At 39.2% G+C, this 22707-nt stretch overlaps 1 protein-coding gene across 11 annotated transcripts in view; it reads right to left on the bottom strand.

The window, feature by feature from the left end:
- The window catches only part of ctrip (E3 ubiquitin-protein ligase ctrip), a 54071-nt gene that overhangs the window by 28692 nt on the left and 2672 nt on the right, over positions 1-22707 (bottom strand). The window contains exons 1-10 of one of the 11 annotated variants that reach the window (XM_028308704.1): positions 12572-12715; positions 12189-12471; positions 5966-6915; positions 5427-5537; positions 5209-5300; positions 4767-4865; positions 2800-2905; positions 1878-1951; positions 1468-1558; positions 448-696 (exon numbers count right to left, since the gene is read on the bottom strand). In XM_028308704.1, the coding sequence (XP_028164505.1) occupies positions 448-696; positions 1468-1558; positions 1878-1951; positions 2800-2905; positions 4767-4865; positions 5209-5300; positions 5427-5537; positions 5966-6915; positions 12189-12247 (1831 nt within the window). In that variant the 5' untranslated portion in view covers positions 12248-12471; positions 12572-12715. Of the gene's footprint in view, positions 1-447; positions 697-1467; positions 1559-1877; positions 1952-2799; positions 2906-4766; positions 4866-5208; positions 5301-5426; positions 5538-5965; positions 6916-12188; positions 12472-12571; positions 12717-22707 lie in introns of those variants that run through there. The other 10 variants (XM_028308710.1, XM_028308703.1, XM_028308706.1 and 7 more) reach the window with 10 other exon arrangements.

Genomic DNA, 22707 nt, shown 5'->3' with positions numbered 1-22707 from the left:
TTTTGGGAACTGATAGGTTTATGAACGGTAAGTAATATAATTTTTATTTCATTCATAATTCTTCAGATTATTCTCCTTGGCAACTTCGGAAACACCGAAAATATCATCATTACCCAGAACGCTGAAATCATGTCTAAATCGACTTGGCCTACACATTATTTCCTAATAACCAGTCTGCCAGATTCAGTTGGCGCTAGCGACTACGGCTTTTGGCAATCACACAGCACGATAATAAGATGCGTTACTATCGCAACAAATTAAAACAAACCTCGAAGACGAGGAAGATCCCGAATCACAAAGATATCCATAGTAAATAAGGACCTCAAAGAGGTTCAAGTCAACAGAGGACCCAGGACCGAGCCGCCTGGAGACGCAAAATAAGGAGGGCCAACCCCAAATAAAATAGAAATGGGCCAGACAAAGAAGTCTACTATCGCAACAACTCACCTGAGTTAGCGGTGACTGTTCTGTGCAGCAGATGCTGCATACGCGGGCCTAACGCGCCGAGCAGGTGCGGTGGGAGCCCGCGGGCCTCTAAGAGGGCTTGGAGCCTCCCCACCTCGCCCTCCTCAGAGGAGGACTCCTCGGCGGGCGCGGCGCTGCCCCCGCCGGAGCCCGACCCCGCACCGGCGCCGGCGCCGCTCGCGCCGACGCTGCCCGCACCGCCGCCGGCGCATTCTTCTGCTGAAGATGCAGCTATAGAATATGAAGACGGTTAACAATCTTCGGAATCAATATCACCTAGCAGGAATGTTTAATTTCGAATGTTGTTTAATTTCGAACTCCTCCTATATTCTTCTGATTAATTTCGTTGCGGGTCCAATGACAGTTTAACTTTCCCCCGGGACAAACTTGACCTTCATTGGTTGGGTTTTTGTGGCGGTCAAGCTGTAGATCCTGGCTACACAGGAGTTGCAGTGGTGGGAACGAGAGGTGGGAATAGTCCCGTAGCAGGAATGTTACTTTGGTATTATTACCATTTCCTTCACTGTATCATATTTTTACTTTAGTTATAAAGATAGGTACATTTTAGTACCTAAAGCAGACTGTCGAGATATTATTGATATTGACCATATCAATAGCGTTACATCCAAAACAGAAGCATACGAAAAAAACTGACCTATGACTGATTAATAGATTACACTGGCCCTCATTGGTAATAATTGGTTTTGCCTCGATTTAACACATTTACGAGTACAATCTACTTAACACAAATAGAGCAGTAACCTTGCTTACGCATTATTACTGTGTGTAGATGCATTTTGACTTGATTAATAATAATTAGTTTGATTAACAAACAAGTCAATATTAACAGTGATATTAAGAATATTGTTTGTATTCTAATTTGATAGATCTCAAAACTGATACAACAGAGATAAAAACAGCGATTTATAAGTTTAAATTGTACACATTGCAGTAATCTAATGTGTACTACACGATGACTAGTAGTTTAGAATGTAACCTTACCCTTGAGCTTCGCATCAGCGGACGCGTTGTCAGGCATGGATGCGGCTGAGGCCGACGCCGGCGGTGTGGAAGACGTGGATGCTACGGCACCCTGGATAAAGCGCACAAACGTCATGATGATCCCACTCATATTAACTTCTACGGCGAACTACACAAGTCTTAAGTTTTATGTCACTTATTGTCACGAAAACACTCTTACTTCAAAATCAAGTCAGAACACTATGGTCACTTGTATTATTACAAACTGTTTATACCGTGGTTAAAGGATTACTGATATTGTAACCACTTCTACGCCAAAACTACCACGCACAAGTTTTAATGCCACTTATACAGACAGCTCATCAAATTATTTGTTGCAAAATCAATCCTATTACAACCGCACTGAGATGCCATTAGCTAATTGTATTTACCGTGGTTAAAGGCTGGGGGTGGGACCGGCTGGACGCACCACCAGTACTGGCACACGAACCCAGGCTGCTTTTGCCTGAGAACAAAAGAAGCATTAGAGATAATGAATAGAAAAAGACCATTGGCCATTACAGGTAGCTTAATAATGACCATACCTTTAACAATATTACAGTTTATTATTCTTGTTGTTATATAACATTAATAATACCACGCATTATTTGAAATGTATTAAATACAAACGCGTTACTAAAAGACGAATAATTGCAACAGTGATCTCATAAGACCCTGGCGTTCATGATAAGCCCACCAGCAGTGTTCACTAACTCAATGAATTGATATCGAGCTGTTAAAATGTTTAAACCCTTGACTTAACATAATTAAGATAACGCCTAAATAATTAATTTAAGACTGCTTTTTTTAGTGTTTATTTGCGATGTAACGAAAATAAACAAGGGTTCATCGCTACATCGTTGCCGTATTCAGGTTTATCTGTCGATATCGCTCGTGTTAGCATCTCACTGAGGAATGGAAAAAAGAAAATATGAAAAATACGAAACGAATTTAGAGAGTAGTCCCTCAGATGCAAGTCTAATAAACCCATAAATATAAAAGGGTTTGAATGAACGAGGCGAAGCTCTAAATTAGATTTTACTTAATAGTAAGTTTAGATTGAAGCTTTCGATTGGTTGAATTTCGATATTTAGAGCAATCACAGGACTGAGATTGAATAGAGTTTTAAGAGTTTAGTGATATGGACCTTTTTGGTCTGTGGTTGACTTGAGCGTTGTTTTGCAATATTGACCTTACTGTACTGTCTTTACGTGTGGTATATTGGTTTACCTTGTTTGTCTCATCGCGTGGACGCTTGCTCACGTTAATTTGGACCTTATTGCACTGTGTTTACGTGTGGTATTAGCATATTACCTCGTTTGTCTCGTCGCGTGGACGCTGGCTGCGGCTGCGGCATGTCGCGAGCTCGCGCTCGCCGCCCGCCCGCCGCGCTGCTGCCTGCGCCCTCGCTGCCTGATACCTGGAGAGAAGCGTTCCTTGAGGAATACCTACTCATAGATAGACTTGACTGAGTCAGTGGTTGAGGTATGGGAGTGGCAAGTAGGGGAGACATTGGCATATTATGACGTGACAGAGCATACAAATGGCAATGCCAGATTTTGTATGGAAAGTGGCGTCTTTTTTTTTTCGCGCGGCCATCGACCAAACTTTGTTTTTGATTACAAAATAGTGTAATAAACCAAACTTACTATGGCATGTATACCTCTAAACTCAGTCTGAACTCTGAACTGAGTTACGAGCATAAGAAGTTTAATTATTTTCATACTAGATTTGCTTTTTGCGCGCAAGTTTTGTAAGAAATTGCAACAAATTATTGCGTTATTTTTTTATTGCGCTGATTCTGCTGCATACTGATGTCTGGAGCCTTTAATGGATGGTATTGTTTGTTTACACATACAATGTCATTATTTTGTTGCAATTTCTTACAAAACTTACGCGCAAACAGCAAATCTAGTATGAAAATCATCAAACTTCTGATGCTCGTAACTCAGTTCAGACTGAGTTTAGAGGTATACATGTCATACTAAGTTTGGTTTTTTACACTATTTTGTAATTAAAAAACAAGGTTTGGTCGATGGCCGCGCGAAAAAAAAAAGACGCCAATTTCCGGCATTGTCTTTTGAAAGGAATCTGAAGTTTCCTTGTGTGTCCAGAGACGTTTGAGTGACGTCTCGAAAATACCCTCCCGTGCCGCTACCATACCCCAGGCACTGACTCAGATAAGCGCTAGGACCTATAGTGTAGCGTGGAACTGTTGACCCATCTCTTTAACTTCAACTTTTAAGGTTGTGAACTCGTATAAGTATTATTCCCTCCCCCAAATATCAACAATTATACTGTTTTTCCACCAAAGCTTTGCTACGTGACGAAATAGGATCAATCCATTATCCTCGCCTCGCACACAGCATAACTGTAATGAAAAAGGCTAGAGGAGCAAGGTTTTTATATTAGAAACAAGCGAGAGATGCGAGTGTGTGCCAGCAACACAAGCAAGAATGTGTAAGAGACGATGCAGCTAAAGTAATGGAATTTAAAAGAGCCCCATACACATCTTCGCTCCGCCAAGCTTCGTCGTTTATATTGGTGGAAAAGGTCACTTTGCTCAACTAATGTCTCAACTCTTTTGACAGAATAATTTCCTAGGACATCTTTATTGGAAAAGTCTTAACAATGATGAGTTTGAAACCGACCGAAGTTTGTGGCTCAGCAAATCAGTCTGCCCACTGAGTTAAATAACCATCCTTCTGGCGGTTGGGTAAAAAGGCCACAACCTCTAAAAGGCACAAAACAGCCAATATCTCCAATTGGCTTCGCATCACATTCATTGTAACTACAATAAGATACTAAGAGCAAGAATAATGAAATGAAAAATAACACAACATGAATAACTACAAAAATAACTCTTAAAAAGCTTTAAGCATTCCGAGCAACAAAAGTTAAATAAAGGATAGTCTGCTTTTATTCTATAATCAGATGGGGACAATCATGATTAAATAAATACATAATATTTATTGGATGAAAAAAGTAATGTAAAAGGCCCGCAATTAATAATGATGAGTGATTTATAGGTACTTCGAAACGCTAAACGTTATTACCAAATCATGATAAGATTTAGCATAACGATAATTATTATTTTTCGATATTAATGACTTATAAATAGGACGCTAATTAAAATGTTAATGTATCAATCAATGTTTCAGATCGTATAAATGCATTAAATTCGTAATGATGAAAGATCATGCAAGAAAAATCAAGATTGCATAACGAAATAAATTAAAAATACAAAATAAACGTGAGCCTTAAAAAAGTGGACAAATTACTTGTCTTTTTGAAGCAGAATCCTGCCTCTGTCGCTGCGAAGTGCTAGCTCCCCTCGTCAAGCAAGCCCCCAGGGTCGCGCCCGTCGCAGCAGCGATGCTCTACGGCCACAGAACACATTACACACCGTTCACTGGTCAGATCATTTATACACTACCAAGTATTCGCAGCGAGCATCAGCGAGAGGCACAAGTATCACAGTACATTTACCTTATTTACATTAATAAACACTGCACTTATACAACAAACTTATCAAACTCCAGATAAACCCAATGAACAATATTATAATCACACGTAATTATTTATGATAGTATGAATATAATATTCCATCTGTAAACAAGTTAAATGCGTTTCGTACTTGGATCGTGATATTCACACGCATTAATCAGTTTTGTGCACCAAAAATTGTAATACATTTTTCAAATCAAAATTAAAAATTCTTACCCTCCGTGCGTTAGTCTGACGTAAATATGGAAGGTCTCGTGGAACGATTAAAAGCTTGCTGGCAGAACTGTGCGCTTTGGATGAACTTGCTTCTAGAAAAACAAATTATATATTATAAACAATGCACATGTTTTTGCACTTTAAGAATTTTCTCATGTGTGAGTGGAATTCGGACTGTGCGCGTGCAAAGTCACGGGCAACCGCTAGTTAGTTTTTACCTTGTATATCTTTGAAAGGCGGTGGCGTGGCAGTCCTAACGTGACTGTCTGCGTTAAACTTGCGCTCAGCTACCGCTTGGTTGTGTACCGCGTCGCTAGTAGACGGACTTGCTGCAATACAATACAAACACGACTAAGCATCTGTGTGCGGCATTATCTACAATGAATGACTGCACTTGTGATACACGTGATAACACATGATAAGCATTATGTGGAACATCTTTGAATATTAACAATTATATTAGGTGTTAACAATGAAAATATTCCAGTGTTAGAATGAATCTAAACTCATTCATCTTATTTCTTTTACAAAAATATCAAGTATCAAGTAATATCTATGTTTGGTATACTTTTGCATTTTAAATGCAACTTTCTTATCATGAATGACATTATCCAATTTACATTATGAAACACTTCGGCAGTTTCATAAGTTATTACTACTGCCAATATTACTGATATCAATCAAGGATTGGATTCGAATTTCTGCATATTATTGGCTGTAAAAACGTACATTACAGTTAGGTGTGAAGTTTAATTACCTGAATTATCACGAATAACGGTTGAGGTAGACGGTCCAAGGTCACGATTGTATCTATTTCGCAGCAAGTATGCGCACGAAGCTTGTGACGCAGTCGCGTGGTCTACTTTGTCAGTCTCTTGTTTTATTCTAGAATCCACAGGAGCGTCTTTACTTGGGTCTTCTAATTCTTTACTATGAGAATCTATTTTAAATTTCTTTCTGCAGTCCTCTAAATTATCCAAGCACTTCCTACTTGACAATGATCGGTGTGACGACCTTTTCCTCTTTTTGCCTTTTCTCCTGCTAGCTGTTGGACTATAAACAGAATAATCGGAGTCTAATAATTCTGTAACAGTTGACGAGCTAAAAGGCGAATACGCAAAATCTCTGTCTTCAAGTGGAAGTAAACCACCCTCCGAATTCAGTTGCGACTGCTGCGTCGAAGTGGCTGTGGCGTCCTGGTTTACTGATATCTGTGATAACGTTTGTACCTTCAAACTGGTCGGTGTTTGCTCACAAGCACTCTCAGTAGATTTAAGAGCAGTCCGTGAGCGTGTGCAATATGCGACGCACTCGTCAGTGCTATTGGTTGATATGGAATGGCTTTTGCGTTTCTTCCTGTCATGCGAGGAAGTTCTTCCACGTTTTGGGTATAGATTGGCGGTAGACTTGTCAGTGTCTCCACTTTTGTAGTCGGAGGTGTCGCAGCGCGTCTCGTAGACGTCGGCTCCGTACGACCAACGCTCTGTGATGGAGTAGTCTGATCTGGGCAGTGAGTTGATTAGACGCGAGCTTCTTCGCAGCTCGACGTGAGCCTGTGCTTCGTTGTCAGCGCGGCTGCGGCTGGACGAATGTCGGCTGGTGGAGCGCGGCAGAGGCGACGTCACGTTGTGACGGTTCCGACGGCTGCGGCTAACTTGTCGCACCTGACGCAACCACCGGCCGCCCACCACCCTGCTAGGAGAAGACCTGTTGCAATGTAATTCATGTTTTAACAATATTTATTTTGTATTAAATATAACGACATTACTTATAACATGCACTAATATTTCAGGAGTTGGAATTTATCAATTAAATTATCATAGCATGTGAACTCTAAAGAAAATTCGTTCTGTCTGACAAAAAGTTTATGTCACTTCCAGTCCCATGATAATAATCAAAACATGTAGATACAACATACTATCGGATGGCCACCGACATTATTAATTTAAAGTATGAATCAAATATTGCGTGTAATCAGCCAGACACAAAAGAAAATCGAATGTCTCGAATGACCGTCAACTTGCGAAAGAAGTTATCGAAAACTTCAATTGAGATAAAATTAGAAAACATAACCATTCCTGGGTCCTTTTTACATGGGCCGAATTTTTCAGGATTCTTTTCAAATCGACGGGTTTAGTCCTTTTATTAATTCACAAAAAGCCACAGGCATCTTGAGTTAAATCTCGGGATCAACGCAGATAATTCATTATCTTGTTACAAAAAGGGGATTGGATAAACTTAAACTCTGGATATCAAGTAAAAAAATATTAAAATTTTCAGATTATGTCATTTAACCGATGTTAATATAGTTAGACGCAGGGAGGGTGTTACACGTAAACACGTAGCGTCTAACATCGAGCCGCGTTTTTTTTTTTCATGAACATACGCGTCAAGTAGGGCACGAATGGTCGCAAGTCAAAAATTTCAATTTATTTTGTAAGCAAATTATGAAAATGCATGATGGTAAGTGGCGCATAGTACTGGAAGATAACATTGCTGAAAAAAGCATTTATCTGACACAGGAGAAAAACGAGACACGCATGACATTTCCTAATGACCGCAAAGAGGCTCTGACGCATGTCTTTAGCTACATAAACACGAAACAAAACTCAAGTGCCTTAAGCTTCTACAGCTGAAGATACTCTCATATTATTAGTGACTAGCTTTCCGCCCGCGGCTTCGCCCGCGTGGAATTTTGTCTGTCACAGAAAAACTTTATCGCGCGCGTCCCTGTTTCAAAAACCGGGATAAAAACTATCCTATGTTCTTTCCCGGGACTCAAACTATCTCTATGCCAAATTTCATCAAAATCGGTTGCGAGGTTTAAGCGGGAAAGCGTAACAGACAGACAGACAGACAGACAGACAGACAGACAGACAGAGTTACTTTCGCATTTATAATATTAGTTGGGATAGTTGGGATATAGTTGGGATTGATGACTATTGACTACTTTTGACAGCTAGCTTTTTTGACTGCATCCATGCTGAGCCGAGTTTTGGGACCAATTACAATTGTGAAGGTATCGACTCGATAGCTAACAACTCGATTGCTGTGACTGACTTAATTTTTTACTCAGCAACTTTCAAAAATAATTCATCATTAAGGTTGGTAGGTATAAATTTTGAGATGACGCCACTATTCAATTGACACACCTATTAAAGATTATTCAGGATGCATTTGAAATTTTGAACTGAGAGTAAAGGGACCTACATTCAGTCAGTACTTACTCACAGCTTGACGTATCCGGTTTGTTACTACTGTTCGGGTGAACTTGAAGTTTATCAGCTACCCTCTAATTGTCACTTATTTTATTGTTAATGACGGCACTACGACACATTTATAACATTCTCAGTATCAAGATACGTACTTGACGGACAACCGCGTTTTACTCCCGAAATCAATTAACTAATCTACTAATTGAACTTTCTTAAAAGAATTTGTGACTTTGGAATTACTGATTAATAATGACGTCAAATACCTAATAATGAACAATGCAAAATATTTTGGAAATCAGGTGTAGCAATTAATTAAGATTAGTAGACCTATTAATATTTTTTCACTCAATTAGGTACAAGTAAAACTTACACATTTGTCTTAATCTTAAGGTTTAAATGATGGTCAATAAGTAAGAAGTTGCAATCATATTATAATAATAAGAAAGCAAAAAACATCATTAGTTTAATTTATAGGCAAAGCATGACATATAAAACAATCTGTTGCTAGTTTATTTGGTTACTTATTATTTAGACATGATTTGCTAATATTCTTTAACTAAAAACAGATACATAGCTTAATAATTAATTAATGGATATTTTAAGCCCATCATAACCATTACAATTGTGCACAAAACATATTATAAAATCAATGCATAGGAGTTCATAATTAAGTATTTTATTATAATACCTTACGGCCCATTAAATATTCAATCAGGCAATAAGGATTAGTGCTAGTCTTAAACCTCTGGCAGTACAATTATAAACTTCAACAACAATAAAATAGAGCTTCACATTTAATGGTAGGGATAATTAATTAGTAAAGAGCTCTTAATTGCAAGTATACCTACTCTGCTTCATTTATTATTGCAAATCACTGATGATAAAATGAACTAGACTACTGGTGTCAGATTAAGTCCCTGGTATTTTAAAACATGTTATAAATTCCAATATATTATGCTGCTTGCTTAATAATTAGCAGTTGTGTTGTTAAAACACAGCATTAAGGCACCTTTTACACATAAATAAACCTTAAAATTAAATAAAGGATTGTATAGCCATGCAATGATCAAAACATTGCTCATAATGATGAATATTAAAATGTTATTCACTATTATGGTCACTGATTACTAATTAATCTTATAGATTTAGCTCTTATAGTACATAATTTGTACAGAAAAGCATATTATGTACAAATAAAGTAAATTNGAAACGATGGAATGACCCACTAGTCATTATTTATTCCTGAATTGATAAGAAAAATACAATAATACCTGATGTTTATAACACCAGTCACCTGAACAGTGCTATCTCTTTTCATCATAGTGAAATCAACATTTGTCATGAAGTAGGGTTTCTGCTCGAGCTTTCTCGAACTCGAGAAAACTCGAGAAATTTGGCTTCATTCGAGACGAGAAAAAAATTACCGGAGCTCGAGAATTCTCGAGTTTCGATTTTGAAGCTTTAATATTCTTGAAAGCCTATTTTCTTAGACAAAAGTAAGTTTTTAATTATTTAATAGGTTAACGTTGCGTTTAGACTGGCCTAGTCTTTCCTTTTTTTAACTAATTTGATTTGCAAGTAATGATCTTAACCGAAACTAATAATGTTCACCTACGAGTATGCTATATTTTATTATGTTTGTATAAGTGACTGATTTAAAGACTGAAATTTTTTTTTTAACTATCTGTTAGTTTAGGTACCTACTCGTAAATACGTTTATTCAAGTCGTTATCTTTTTAAGTTTAAAAATTTATTTAAAAGTTTTTTTTTGTTTGTAAATGTAGGTTTATTATCGTAAATTTTCAATTAATTTGGACTTGTGTTCTTTGGAAAACAAGTGATTCAATTGGAGCTCCAGATATTTATGGTTATTAATCCTTAGGCGGGTCGCTCACTCGATCAACAGTCGAGGCGAAGTCGAGGCGCGGACGCGTAAGTGGCACGCTGCAACTAGGTTTTCTTTAGAAACAAATGGCAGTGCGCTCATATACTAGAGTCGCGGCACGGGCGAGGTGAAGTCGAGGCGGGGGGCAAGGAAGCGCGCTCAATCGTGCCCGAGCCTCGACTCCACCGCCATTTTGTCATTTCGTTTCGTGAGCAGCAGTGTTTAGACGTTTTAAAAATGCGTGACGATTTTGAAACCAACGTAAAATTTATTGAAATTGTTCAATTAAATCTTTGTATTTATGATCAAACACGATCAGATTATAGTAACTGGAACAAATTGATTTCCGCCAGTGAGTGTCCTGTAAACTATGTTTTGTTTTTTCCAACAGCAAATTGAATGTTTCTGGTGACATTCCATAAAACTTTTTGAACCTGTCGGGATACCTCCTTAAGTCAATAGTCGACACTGTCTCAAATACGGGTGAACCCAAAATCGTCTTCTATTTAATTAAATTAAGGACTTGTATGAGTGCGAGTACGTCTTCGTCTTCAGACGACGACATGGCGAATGAATTTTATTAAAATGTGAAGGAAGCATAGCCGCCTGCGCCTCGACTCTAGGCAGATACAATCCTCGACCGTGCCGCGACTCCGCGCCGCCACCGCCGCGACACCGCCTCGACTTACCAGTGAGCGACCCGCCTTAAAGTACACGCGACTTTATGACTTTTGTTCCTTTAGTTAATTACTAAGTTATAATTATCCTACTAATATTATACATGCGAAAGTTTGTGTGGATGTCTGGATGTTTGTTACTCTTTCACGCAAAAACTACTGAACGGATTTTGTTGAAACTTTACAGTATTATTGATTATAACCCAGACACATTATAACATTAATAAAAACCCAATGTTTTATCAAATTTCAACCGATTTCAACAGTTTTAATTAAAAGACTCGAGACCCGAGAAAACTCGAGACTTTGGCCTCGAGAATTCCCGAAACTCGAGAAAAAAAATAAGTCGAGAAATCAGAAACCCTATCATGAAGTGACAAAGCATCCTTTACATGAAGTGGTATTTATGACTGTTTGAAATTATTATTGTGACTAAGGGGGTTAACAATCACATATTTCATGTCACCTTTCTTCAAGGCTGATGTGTCAGCACTAAGCAAAAAAATTTTCCTCCAGTAACCTGATTATTTGGAAGAACCATGAGTCATCAATTTTTTTTATACTTGTTGATTTGTGCAGTGGCATTTCATAATGTTTTATTTAGTCCATTAATATCTTTAAAAGGTAAGGTAAGGTAATGCAAGTATGTAACTCTGTTTAAAACATCATAATATAACAAAGGATTTATAGTACAACAGCAAGGGTACTTGAGACAACAATGGAATAAAGGAAAAGATCGCATCCTGAATGAACATGTGTAAACCTTGGCATATGTTGATATATTTAGATTGAAATCGGAAAAATAAGATAGAAACTGCTAATAGCTTGGTCCTGGACTGAAGCAGTGGTAGGGTTAATACTGGGACATGTAAAAGTGCTTTTTTTAAGCCTATTTACAGAAATAAATGAGTTTTATGAGTTTTTTATGAATATGTTAATTAGAGGCTTGAGACAATTTGCTTTTCATATGTGTCTGGAACTACCATTTTAACTAAAAGCTAGGTTCAATGGTGTCAATATAATAGGTGAAATTTTTCGTCCATAGAATTATACACATGTGAAACAGCTAGCGCTTCAAAGCATATTCGAAAATTAGGTCCGTCAACCAGATGATGGAGTAGAGCAGCAGCGGTTTGCTGATACAAATGAATTTGTTTACTTAGTGCTGTTTAAATTATTAGGTAGTAACAAAAGATATCTCACCCGCTGGACTCTCTCGTGAGTGCAGAGTGCGACGACGGTGTGATGTGTTGCTCGGCCATAGACGACGCTGGGGAACAACGCAGCTGCTTGTGTGGGGCCTGCGCAGGCCGCCCGCGCGCGCTACCTGCCCGGCACCATGCCAGGGCGAGCGCTACACCGCTGCCTCTGCATCCACTGCACCCAGCAACACCACCGATCACAAACACATCACTATCCACACTTTCACGGTCAACTACGCACTAACAGCGACAGTACGTGCACTGCACACTCACTGCGAAACTATCTGGAACAAAAGATGAAGCACACTCAATGATCTGAACAATGCTACGTTACATAAACATTTTTGTTAATTAGCACAACCTGGTATAATCGAGATCACTTACATCGAAATATAACACGTTTTGACAGATTGAAACAGGATTATTGAGCTCCTAGGCAAATACGTAGGAAATATTGTATGTAATGGATGACACATCAAGGACGGACGGAGCACCAAGCTTTTCGATTTATTTTTCAATCCATTCCACACAGCTGGCAAGCTGTCAGAAATAATGTTGCCCGCTTTTGAAATGAAAAGCTACTATTAAGATTAAAAAAAAATGACAGTAAGAAGGACATAACAATATTCCACAGATTAAAATACTTCGTAAAGAAAATTAGTACCTAATTTAAATATTACGTGTTTTAGAAGCAATCTTTTAAGATGTACGCAGTAATTAAATTAGGACAGAAAAATTTCAAAATAATTTTTAAAACTGAAAATTGTATATTTGCCTATCTAGAATTCCCAAAAACATTAATGAAGTCATTAATAAACAGATAATCGGTAGATCCAGCTCTAAGCTGTCCATAAAAAGAAGACCGATATGCATTGCAAATACAATAAAAGCTACCAAATGTTTCGTTGCCACATAAACTGGCAACACCGTGCACCAATTCTACCAACACAACATAAAATCCAATAAAATCAGATGCGGACGGGCGACAGACGAGATCATTGATATTTTTTGTCTCCCTCATCCCCTTCTCTTTCTGTTTTTTGTGGGTACCCGCACGACGACTGACGAATTAAATGCGCACCTGTGCATGCACTTTTTTGACAAAATGGTTTTAGCAGAGCAGCATGTCCGAGGTAGTGGAAAAGTTCAAGACAATAATGTAATTCCATTCTCCGACCCTCCGAAGGAATAAGACAGGCTACGGATAATAAGATAATCATAAGCTCGAAATCTACTGTGGATCCTAATAGGGGGTATCTTACCAAGTTACCTATTTACCACAATGAAGTATATTTTAGGATTTGTAATAAAATAAAATAATTTAAAAAATGGTATTAAAAAGTTTTGTCATAGAAAAATATACAGGGTGTCCCAAAATTTGCATGTCACACTGACACCAGAGGTAAATGAAAATGAGCATAAGACGCATCTAACAAGTACCTATATTAAGTCCATTTAAAAAAAAAAAACTAATAAATAAATAAAATTGGTCATGTCTTAAAACTTATGAAACTTTTCTATGGACATATTAAGCTTGTTCGATGCATCGTAGACTCAGCTACCTCCAGTGTTAGTGTGACGTGCTAATTTGGGGACACCCTGTATAAAATTGGGTACCTACCTAAACTAGATTATTTAGATGAACATGCAAGTTCAGATGAAAATGAAATCTAGGTAGATACAGTTGCCTGACCCTTAGAATCTTGTTCTATTCCTGGTTGCGAGACTGCAGTCTGCAACAGATTGCAGCCACTAGCCGTAGTAGCCAGCACGTGAAGTAATGAGGCAACGCCGGAGTGTGGCGTTTATTGAAAGTAGGCAAGTTATCATTTGCTGACATTATTTACATCTATGTGGGTATAACATAACCATAACCACATGGACAAAAATACCCTGCCGCCGGACGCGACGTAGGTAATCTTTGGATTATGAATTTATTATCGACGATTTAGTTAGGGTTTACTTACTTATGTAAACTAAAAATTATCGGGGTAACTTAATAAGTTGCATACGGGCAGCAGTTTATACTGTGTGCAGTCTCATAAAAATTGTTGATGCGTGACAACACGTCACTATGCAATATCAGTTGTTTGAACTAAAATAAACACAGGGCAAAGCATCTGTTGTTTAGTATTCATTATAACAAGGGCTATTAACATTACGCGCGAGTTACAGCGTTTGGTTGCCAGTGTCATATGTCCATTAATCGGAGTTTCAATGCGCGTACGCATATCAAGGGCGGTGTATCTGTCCCGTAGGCGGGGCAAAGGGCCCGGGCGCTGGTGAACGACCGCGATGCCCGGACTCGAGTCTGCCGAGTGCGGCTCGTTTTGCCTTCTGCCTACCTGCGCCTTACGTGTATATCAATCAATGCACTAATCTACATAGGTGCTTGAAGCGAAAACGTGATTTCTTTCTTTAATGTATGAACGGTAAAATCATAAATGTTTATTACTTGACTGTGGAGTTAATTCCTTTTCGAGTCTTAGTAGTAAGTACCTAGTCATTATTTAAAAAAAACATTTTAAATTATAAATAGGACGAAGATACTGCGGGCAGAGACTCAAACACAGCGCTCTGTGCCTTGGCAGGTGATGTGTTTAAAACAAAACCCCAAAATAGAAATCGAGAACTTCCTTAGTTAGTAAGTACTTGAGCGTTGAGCCAATAACCAATGTCAATTGATTCCCGTACCTTTGTATAGTACGTAAGTGGCAGGAAACGGGACCGTTAGGTGAAACCTTCGTTGTGACGGAGGTAAAATTAAAGATTAAAGTTATGGTGTGTTTGAGAGAGAAGTCGGTTGAACAAAAGACGATTTATAAAGAACAAAAGTAGGTATACAGTTTCACTCAAAACCAACCACCTTTTGTTGCAATAATAATAAAAGTGAGACTAAGCTCATTGAAAAGAAGAAAACCATAAATGAAAAAAAAAAACGCAGAAGTATCACTTCACTTAAAGACGTCAAATTAGCAAGATTGCAATACAACAAAACCGAACTGAATCTATACAAAACAGGACACAAAGGCAGCGAGTGTTCGAAAAAAAAAATGCTTTTCAATCACTTGAAACACCAGCTTTCAATTTATATGAAATGGCGTTGTTTTATATTCTCACAGAAGAAGCTGCAGTAAGCATGGAAATGAAATAATTTGGAATTGTAGACTTGTAGCTAGAAGATTAATTGTCATCATTATGCTATACTAAGAAAGTCAAAGCAAACGGTACCGGCAGTTCTAGCCGAGCAAGGAGCAACACCAACCTGTTTATAACAAACCTGTCCACTCAATTCAAACCATATCCCCACCTTACGGGATGGAAACTACACGCCTTGCACCAGGTGCGGTTGCCAGGTAGATTTTAAGAAAATACGTGCGTATTTACTAACAATAGTATCAGCTTTCAGGTACCCAGGTTTACATCTTTTATGGAATATCAACCGTTACACTAACTTGCTTGCCGAGTTACGTACACTATAAAATTTCCTATTACAGTCACGTGACCCTGTGTTGTTAAACTGCGCGTGAGTGGACCAAAGCGAAGGCGAATAAAAAACAACAAATCACCGCGCCGCCTGTCGATTTGTTATTCCAAAGTGACCTTCCTTGACTCCGGAATACAAACGCTTATCCTCGTGTCATATGACTGGTAGGTATTACAAGTCAAAACGTCCATTGCTTGTACTGGTATAATGGTCTTTACAAAATCTTTTAACGTTAAAAAATAAGTTTCACTGTAAATCTACAATCAATGTGCATAAATATTCTTACAACAGAATACATACATAGAAGCATCAAACTGATTTTCCAATGCCAGATAATCATTTTCTCCTTCATCCGTATTCTCTCCATTGTTGTTCAATAAGTGAAGGAGATGACCTTTGTGCCGTATGCTACTGATGTGATACCACAAGATAATATTCATTATTTACTTACCTAGTTTTATTTTAAGACCAACTGGTTTCAACAACGGAGCACTTAACCTTCTACAACGAGATATCAACGTTCGATACACTAAAGATTAACTTTGGCGAGTTTTTGTTCAAATTTAAGCGATCTTCAGTGTATTTGATGCTCAACTGTAAGTGTGGAGTCGTAAGGTGCGTTATAGCATGATGGTGAATGGTACGGAGCGAGGGGCTGCGCCCCAAGGCCGCGGGTCGACAACCCGGCTGTGCTGCAGCGGCCACGTGCGAAACCAGCTCGCCTCGGCAACACTGCTGTAAACACTTCGCTTTTGCCAATTAACCAAACCGATCCAAAAACGCACCGCACACCTACAGCAGTTCATACACCTACTACGTCACGGAAATGATCGTTTACTGTTTGGAATACTGGCTTTTGTGTCGTGTCTAACAATGACTTTAATTTCGGTGTATAAAAGCGCTTGAGCAACCGAATAACAAAGGAACATAAGATTTTCCAATATGCCAGCGATACGTGGAACAAAGAGGATGCATCTTGCATTTCGTGATACTAAACAAGAAAATTAACTTTTAAGTTGAGTAAAAATTTACCCAGTAAGGAATAGTGCAATAAAATTTCAGTTATTAACTTATTAACTATATTCTATAAATCGCGCGTTATGTCATTTTAATACACTAACACACGGTAAGCAAGCGAGCGTGACAAGAAAACTCACAATTCCGTTCCGTTATTGCTGAAATGCTACAAGAAAAGTATTGAACAGGCTACAGTTTATAGAAAGTTTGTTCTAAACGAGAAATGTGTTAGATTGGATATGTGAATGTCAGCGGGAGTGCAACGAAATCAATCTGTCGGGGTGCACCCCAGGAGGAGTCATCGACCGGCCCAGTGCGTCCGCGCCCCCGCCGCCAAATGCTCTGGAGCCCTAGCCCTAGCGGTTTAACGAACCCCTCGGCGACCCTTCGCCAAAAGCCCCTGTAAATATAGTCAATAGTCGAGCCAGACAAATCAGAACTCAATTAATAATGTGCATAGGCGACGCGAATCTCCACCAGACTAGCTTGTATGTAGGTACACTTTCGTTAGATATTCAAGCTATGCGTGTACTCTACTTAGTCTTTTTGATGGAATATTTACTGAGCCATAAATGTGAAGTTAATAATAGCTTTTATTTTCAAACCTTGCCATTATTTTTATTCTATCAGCTCATTAAAATTTCTTGCGTCTAAGTCTAGCAATATTTTCGTCTCATTAGTGAAGGTATCAATATACAATAGATTTTGTTATTACCAAGTCTACCATACATAACATAGGGGCATCAAGATACGTAGATTTTTCTATCCACTATACTTGGGAATTTCTATTTCTGTAAGACTAAGCGTCATCAGAAACAAACTAGGCGAGGAATAAAACGGGTGACTTCCGCATTGTGAAACATTCTGAGCATACATCTGTGTTTATAATTTTTCTTCAATCCCAAATTGTAAGAGATGCGCAGCTAAGTTTTTCTGACAGCGATCAATAGATATCTTGCCGTTAATAATGTGAGAGAGAGCACACTGCAAAGAGCATACGTTCAACACAGCAACACGAACATTTACATTAGGCACTAACCTCCAGCGCAGACACATTGCATCGCATAGCCATAGCTACAACATCGTATCAATACCACGTCGTCTGGTTGGATACAACGCGATCAATAAAGCCAATTTGAGGGTTGATTATAAACCCATTACGCTAGTTACTTCAAGACGTCGCAAATACCAGATAACCATATTTTTAGGAGAATACTGTCTCATAGGGCAAAAATGTAGGTGACCCAATTAACTGAAATAACATGCAAATGTGACGGGGCAAAAATAGTCTCTCGCGGGAGAACAAAGAACGTGCCCAGCGAGTGAGGGCTACAGAGGCCGCAGAAACTAAGATATTTAAGTTTGACACATTTCTTTACTTGTAAATGGAAAGGAATGGTGGAATGTTTTAACAAAAAACTATGGTTTTATTCAAAAGTTAAAGCGACAGCGCCGATTCCGATCGAGCGGTGAAAGCTATGGTGTTGCAACATCATCGACATGGAGCCAAAAGGTTTCGTGACGGTCGGGCCGCGTCGCTTGCACAACGTACCCTCAACCAGAATGCAGAACTGCACCATATTCGAAAACAATACAAGTTTGAACTCGTTGAATAACGCGATTAAGTGTTAATTTTGCAGATCTTTACAAATTCTTGATTAGTATACGTTCAATGTATGTCAGTCGATGAAAGAATGAGTTCAAGTCTACGGTCGTTTACGCAATGTGCGCAACTAGGCCAATATTGTATCTCATTCTGCGGGTTTAAAACCTACTCGTGGAATACAATCCGACCGTGTTGCATTATGATAACCAGCTAACGATGGTAAACATGCCAGGGAGGGACGATAACAAATTGCGTCTGCCTCGTGCACATTTTGGGAATGAAAATATCAACAGCTGAGCAACTGAGAATAACCAACAACACTCGTTTTTTTTTCTATTACGAAAATGGCACTATCAATTATTATTGGTGATAAGATACGTATCTGAAAACGAGTTCAGCGGCGTGTTTAAAACGTCAAACTACGGACATGTTTTCCACATTGGAGTGAGACAGGTGGTGTGCCTATTTCTGTGTGCTGGCTGGCGTCGAGTTACGTAAATCCATTGCCTGCATCTAACCAACGCCACGTGCCACCAACAGACAACAAAGTTAAATATACAACAAATAACATGCCAGTATGAGTTGCACACTACAAGGAATATTCTAATGTGACTGTAAAGGAAAATTTTATTTGTAATGATTGTATAATTAAAACAATTTATGACGCGGCCATTTGTCTAAATTAGCTTGATAAACTTGGATTCAAAGATGATTAACGCATATCATGGAACTTATGGACAGTACTATTACGTTGTTAAAGCAATTTGTAAACCAACGTCGTTACCTAAAATTGCAATAAGAATAACGATCCCTAATAGGTTCAAAGGCGAAACTATCCATGTCGTTAATGATGAAGTTTATTTTTTAAATTACCTATCTGTGGTTGGTAACAACTATGTTGCAGTGAAGCTGAAGGTAATGAAAGGTGTCGGGCTTGCGGGCGGGCCGCGACGGATCGATAGGCGCGGCCCTGCCGCTGCCCTGCCACCTTGTACCCCTGCCAATTCAACATAGATCCGCGCATAGCCAGAAGCTCTTTTAACATAACCAACGAATGGCCCTATCCAAGCTAAAAGTAAATAGATATATTAACAATCATTAGAAGCTCGGTTCAGAATCAGATTGATATCTCTTATCTAAAAAATCAATATGTTTGATACAGCTTTATTCAGCTTATAAGTATCGGCATTTCCTCGGAAAATAACCCGGGTCTTTCATATTTGGAAACCTAATAGGCCAGTAGAATTAAACACAAAAATTGATTAAATCGGAAATAATTCCTACAAAAGATTTTTTTGCTTTAATGGCTTCATTGGTTGCCCATTAAGACTCTCCTAAGTTTTCGACTTCGACAGAGTTGTGCTTAAGTGGTGGGGGCCCCCGAAAGGGGCGTTTTTTCGGTTTTCCGGTTATACCGCGTAAAGGACTTACCCTATCGAAAAGTGGTCTTCATGACGGTTGAAGGGCACTTAATCCTGCATTGAATAAGACCAAATTCAAATGTTTTGGACAAATCGTTCCCGCGCTAAAGTTCGGCAAAGTAGAAAATATACGTATAATTAATGACCCTCTCCACGTCTAATGGCTTGTTACCCACAGGCTTCCAAGTCTTGAAAAGGGCCACCTTAACCAGTGTAACCCTATCAAGGCTTACGAGCTTGATGCGCCTATCCTTGTGCGTCCCAGCCGTTCCTNCGCAGTTAAGGAACGGCTGGGACGAACAAGGATCGGCGAATCCAGCTCATATGCCTTGATAGGGTTACACTGGTTGAGGCGCTCCTTTTCAAGACTTGGAAGCCTGCGGGTAACGAGCCATTGGACGTGGAGAGGGTCATTAATTATACACATATTTTCTACTTTGCCGAACATTTGCACGAGAACGGTTTGTTCAAAACATATGAATTTGATCTTATTTAATGCAGAATTAAATGCCCTTCAACCATCAGGAAGACCATTTTTCGATAGGGTAAGTCCTTTACGCGGTATAACTGGAAAACCGAAAAAGCGCCCCTTTCGGGGGCCCCCACCACTTAAGCACAACTCCGTCGAAGTCGAAAACTTAGGAGAGTCTTAATGGGCAACCAATGAAGCCATTAAAGCAATAAAATCTTTTGTAGGAATTATTTCCGATTTAAAAGCTAATTCTACTGGACTATAACCTAATCTTCGATAATAAGTAGTTAGGTAATAACTGTATGGATTTGGTAGGAAATTATTGGAACTACTGACTATAATTATTAATATCGGATCAAAATCTACTAGTCCAGTAGGTACCTATTTTAAACGATAAACGTTTATTAAATAAAAACAAGTGCAGAAGGAATTAATATTGACAATCATTTAATAGAGAGGGATTTTCAGATAATGTAAACTGGGATCGGAAAATACTTGTTGCTTTTTGATGATTTAGGGATTTTCTTCTGTGAGGAGAATGATAGAAGAAATTAATAAATTGTATATTCATTTCCGATTTTCTAAAGTCATCTAGCTAGTCTAGCTAGGCTAGGCTAAAACTAATAGAGCCGCAAATGTGGCACCGTCTACTGAAACATCGAGATAAAATGCTGATTTGGCAAAAGAAGCAGTTAAAATAGCGATTACTGTTCCCGAGAAACTCGTTCCAGGTTTTTTGCTGAAGGTAAAGCTTTATTACACCCACCTCCACAGAGATCACAGGCCGCTTTTGTCACCTATGAAATATATGTTGAAATAATAAGCCTCTAGCAGTTTGGTCCACGAGAGAGGATTAAATTTTGTCACAGCTATACTACAGAAAATCACGGCGATGTAATTGACACAAAACTGTCAGTAAATATTTTTAGTCAGTCAGTTAGTAATCAAGTTCTAGACAAAAATTAAAGGCGACGCGCGGGTAGGTAGATGCTTATATCTTCTACGTAGCGTTCTTTTACGTCATAATTATCATGGCTGAAACAACTTGAGTATAACAAACACATTGTATACAGCAGCGGTTCCCAAACTTATTTAGTCTACTGCCCACTTTGAGAATAAATTATTTTTAGCGCCCCCCTTTTTTGTAGACAAGAGTCGAGCTCAGTCGGTGTCTAAGAGTCCTCCTAGTAGATGACGCCTCCCAAGCCTCTACACAAGTCCCGATTTTTTTTCTGGGTCTCTTACCGCCCCCCTTTAAGCCTGCAGCGCCCACAAGGGGGCGTTATCGCCCTCTTTGGGAAAGACTGGTATACAGGCTTGCTGTTTCTCCTAAAAAATTCGACTAAGTAAGCGGATAGGGGAACACCCCCCAGTCATGGGGGTATTGGTTTATCGACGTGGAGTCGTGGACAAAAACCGAAACGTGAGCAACGAGCCACGAACCAAGACATTTGCCCGCATCTTTAAAAAAACCCCACAGGTTGGGGCACTTGGGTCTGGCGTGGCATTTGCCCATTCATGGAGGGCCTCTATCAGTACTTCTCTGAATCTCTGATCAGCACAGCTGACTGAGCAGCTTAGAGACGGATAGTGCAGACCGTAACTTTACCGGATAGGTCCTGTTTGTTCTAACTGTGCCGTGAGTGGAAAACCTCTATAAAAACAACTGGAGGAGGGGATTGGGAGTTGGGGGACTCACCTCGAAACCGGAGTGGCTCATTTAAGAGGCAGCCATAATACCTGACACGGAGCTGCGGACGACTGTCCAAGTTAGGACAATAACTCGAGGCTCCGTTTTATTGAGGTCCGGTGGACACCATTGAGTTTCAGTTGGTAGGCTTTTCATCTTTTAGTGAGCAGGATCTGGTGGGGAGAGTCCCACATAACCCACTGCCCGTCTTTATGGGCCAGTGGGTATGCGCAAAACATATAGGTACTACCCCGGACCGGAATCTATCGCTCTCTAAGGAATTTCTCTCGAAGCTCGAAGTTAGTAAAATTTTGAGAGCTCTGAGAAACCATTTGATCCACAACGGCCAAAAGTGCAGACGACGAGTACTAGATTCTTGAGTTAAGACCACGAGTACCAAGACTAAGTGCTAAGCAAAATTGATAATGGGCGACTTCTAACCTAGGTTCGTAGCACCCAACCGAGTAGGCTTGATACGGACAGACCATGGGTGCGACTTCTCTCTACGCTGAGATTGATATTTTTCAGCATAGAAATGGACCTCTTTTTAATGCCTATCATTTATCAAATGAATACATGAGAAAATAGCATGAAAGAAGCGACACGTAGGTGTTCGTGGAATACCTGTACTGTACCAGCTGGGAGTAGTTAAGTAGTCGGCCGTGATTTGAGGAACTCCTTGAGTAAACGTTTTGATGCGTCAAGTATATTAACCACCATTTACACACTCCATTCAACGACTGCGTAAATAGATCAGTCCACAGACTCTCGGTAAATAGGTCTCGTCTAGTCTTGGTCAGCTTGGTCTTTAAGGTCACCTTGTTTTT

Source organism: Ostrinia furnacalis, unplaced genomic scaffold (assembly GCF_004193835.3).
Source record: "Ostrinia furnacalis isolate ACB-3 unplaced genomic scaffold, ASM419383v2 OfSCF2491, whole genome shotgun sequence".
In the NCBI taxonomy this organism is placed as follows: Eukaryota; Metazoa; Arthropoda; class Insecta; order Lepidoptera; family Crambidae; genus Ostrinia; species Ostrinia furnacalis.
This window is presented reverse-complemented; position numbering and strand designations above follow the sequence as displayed.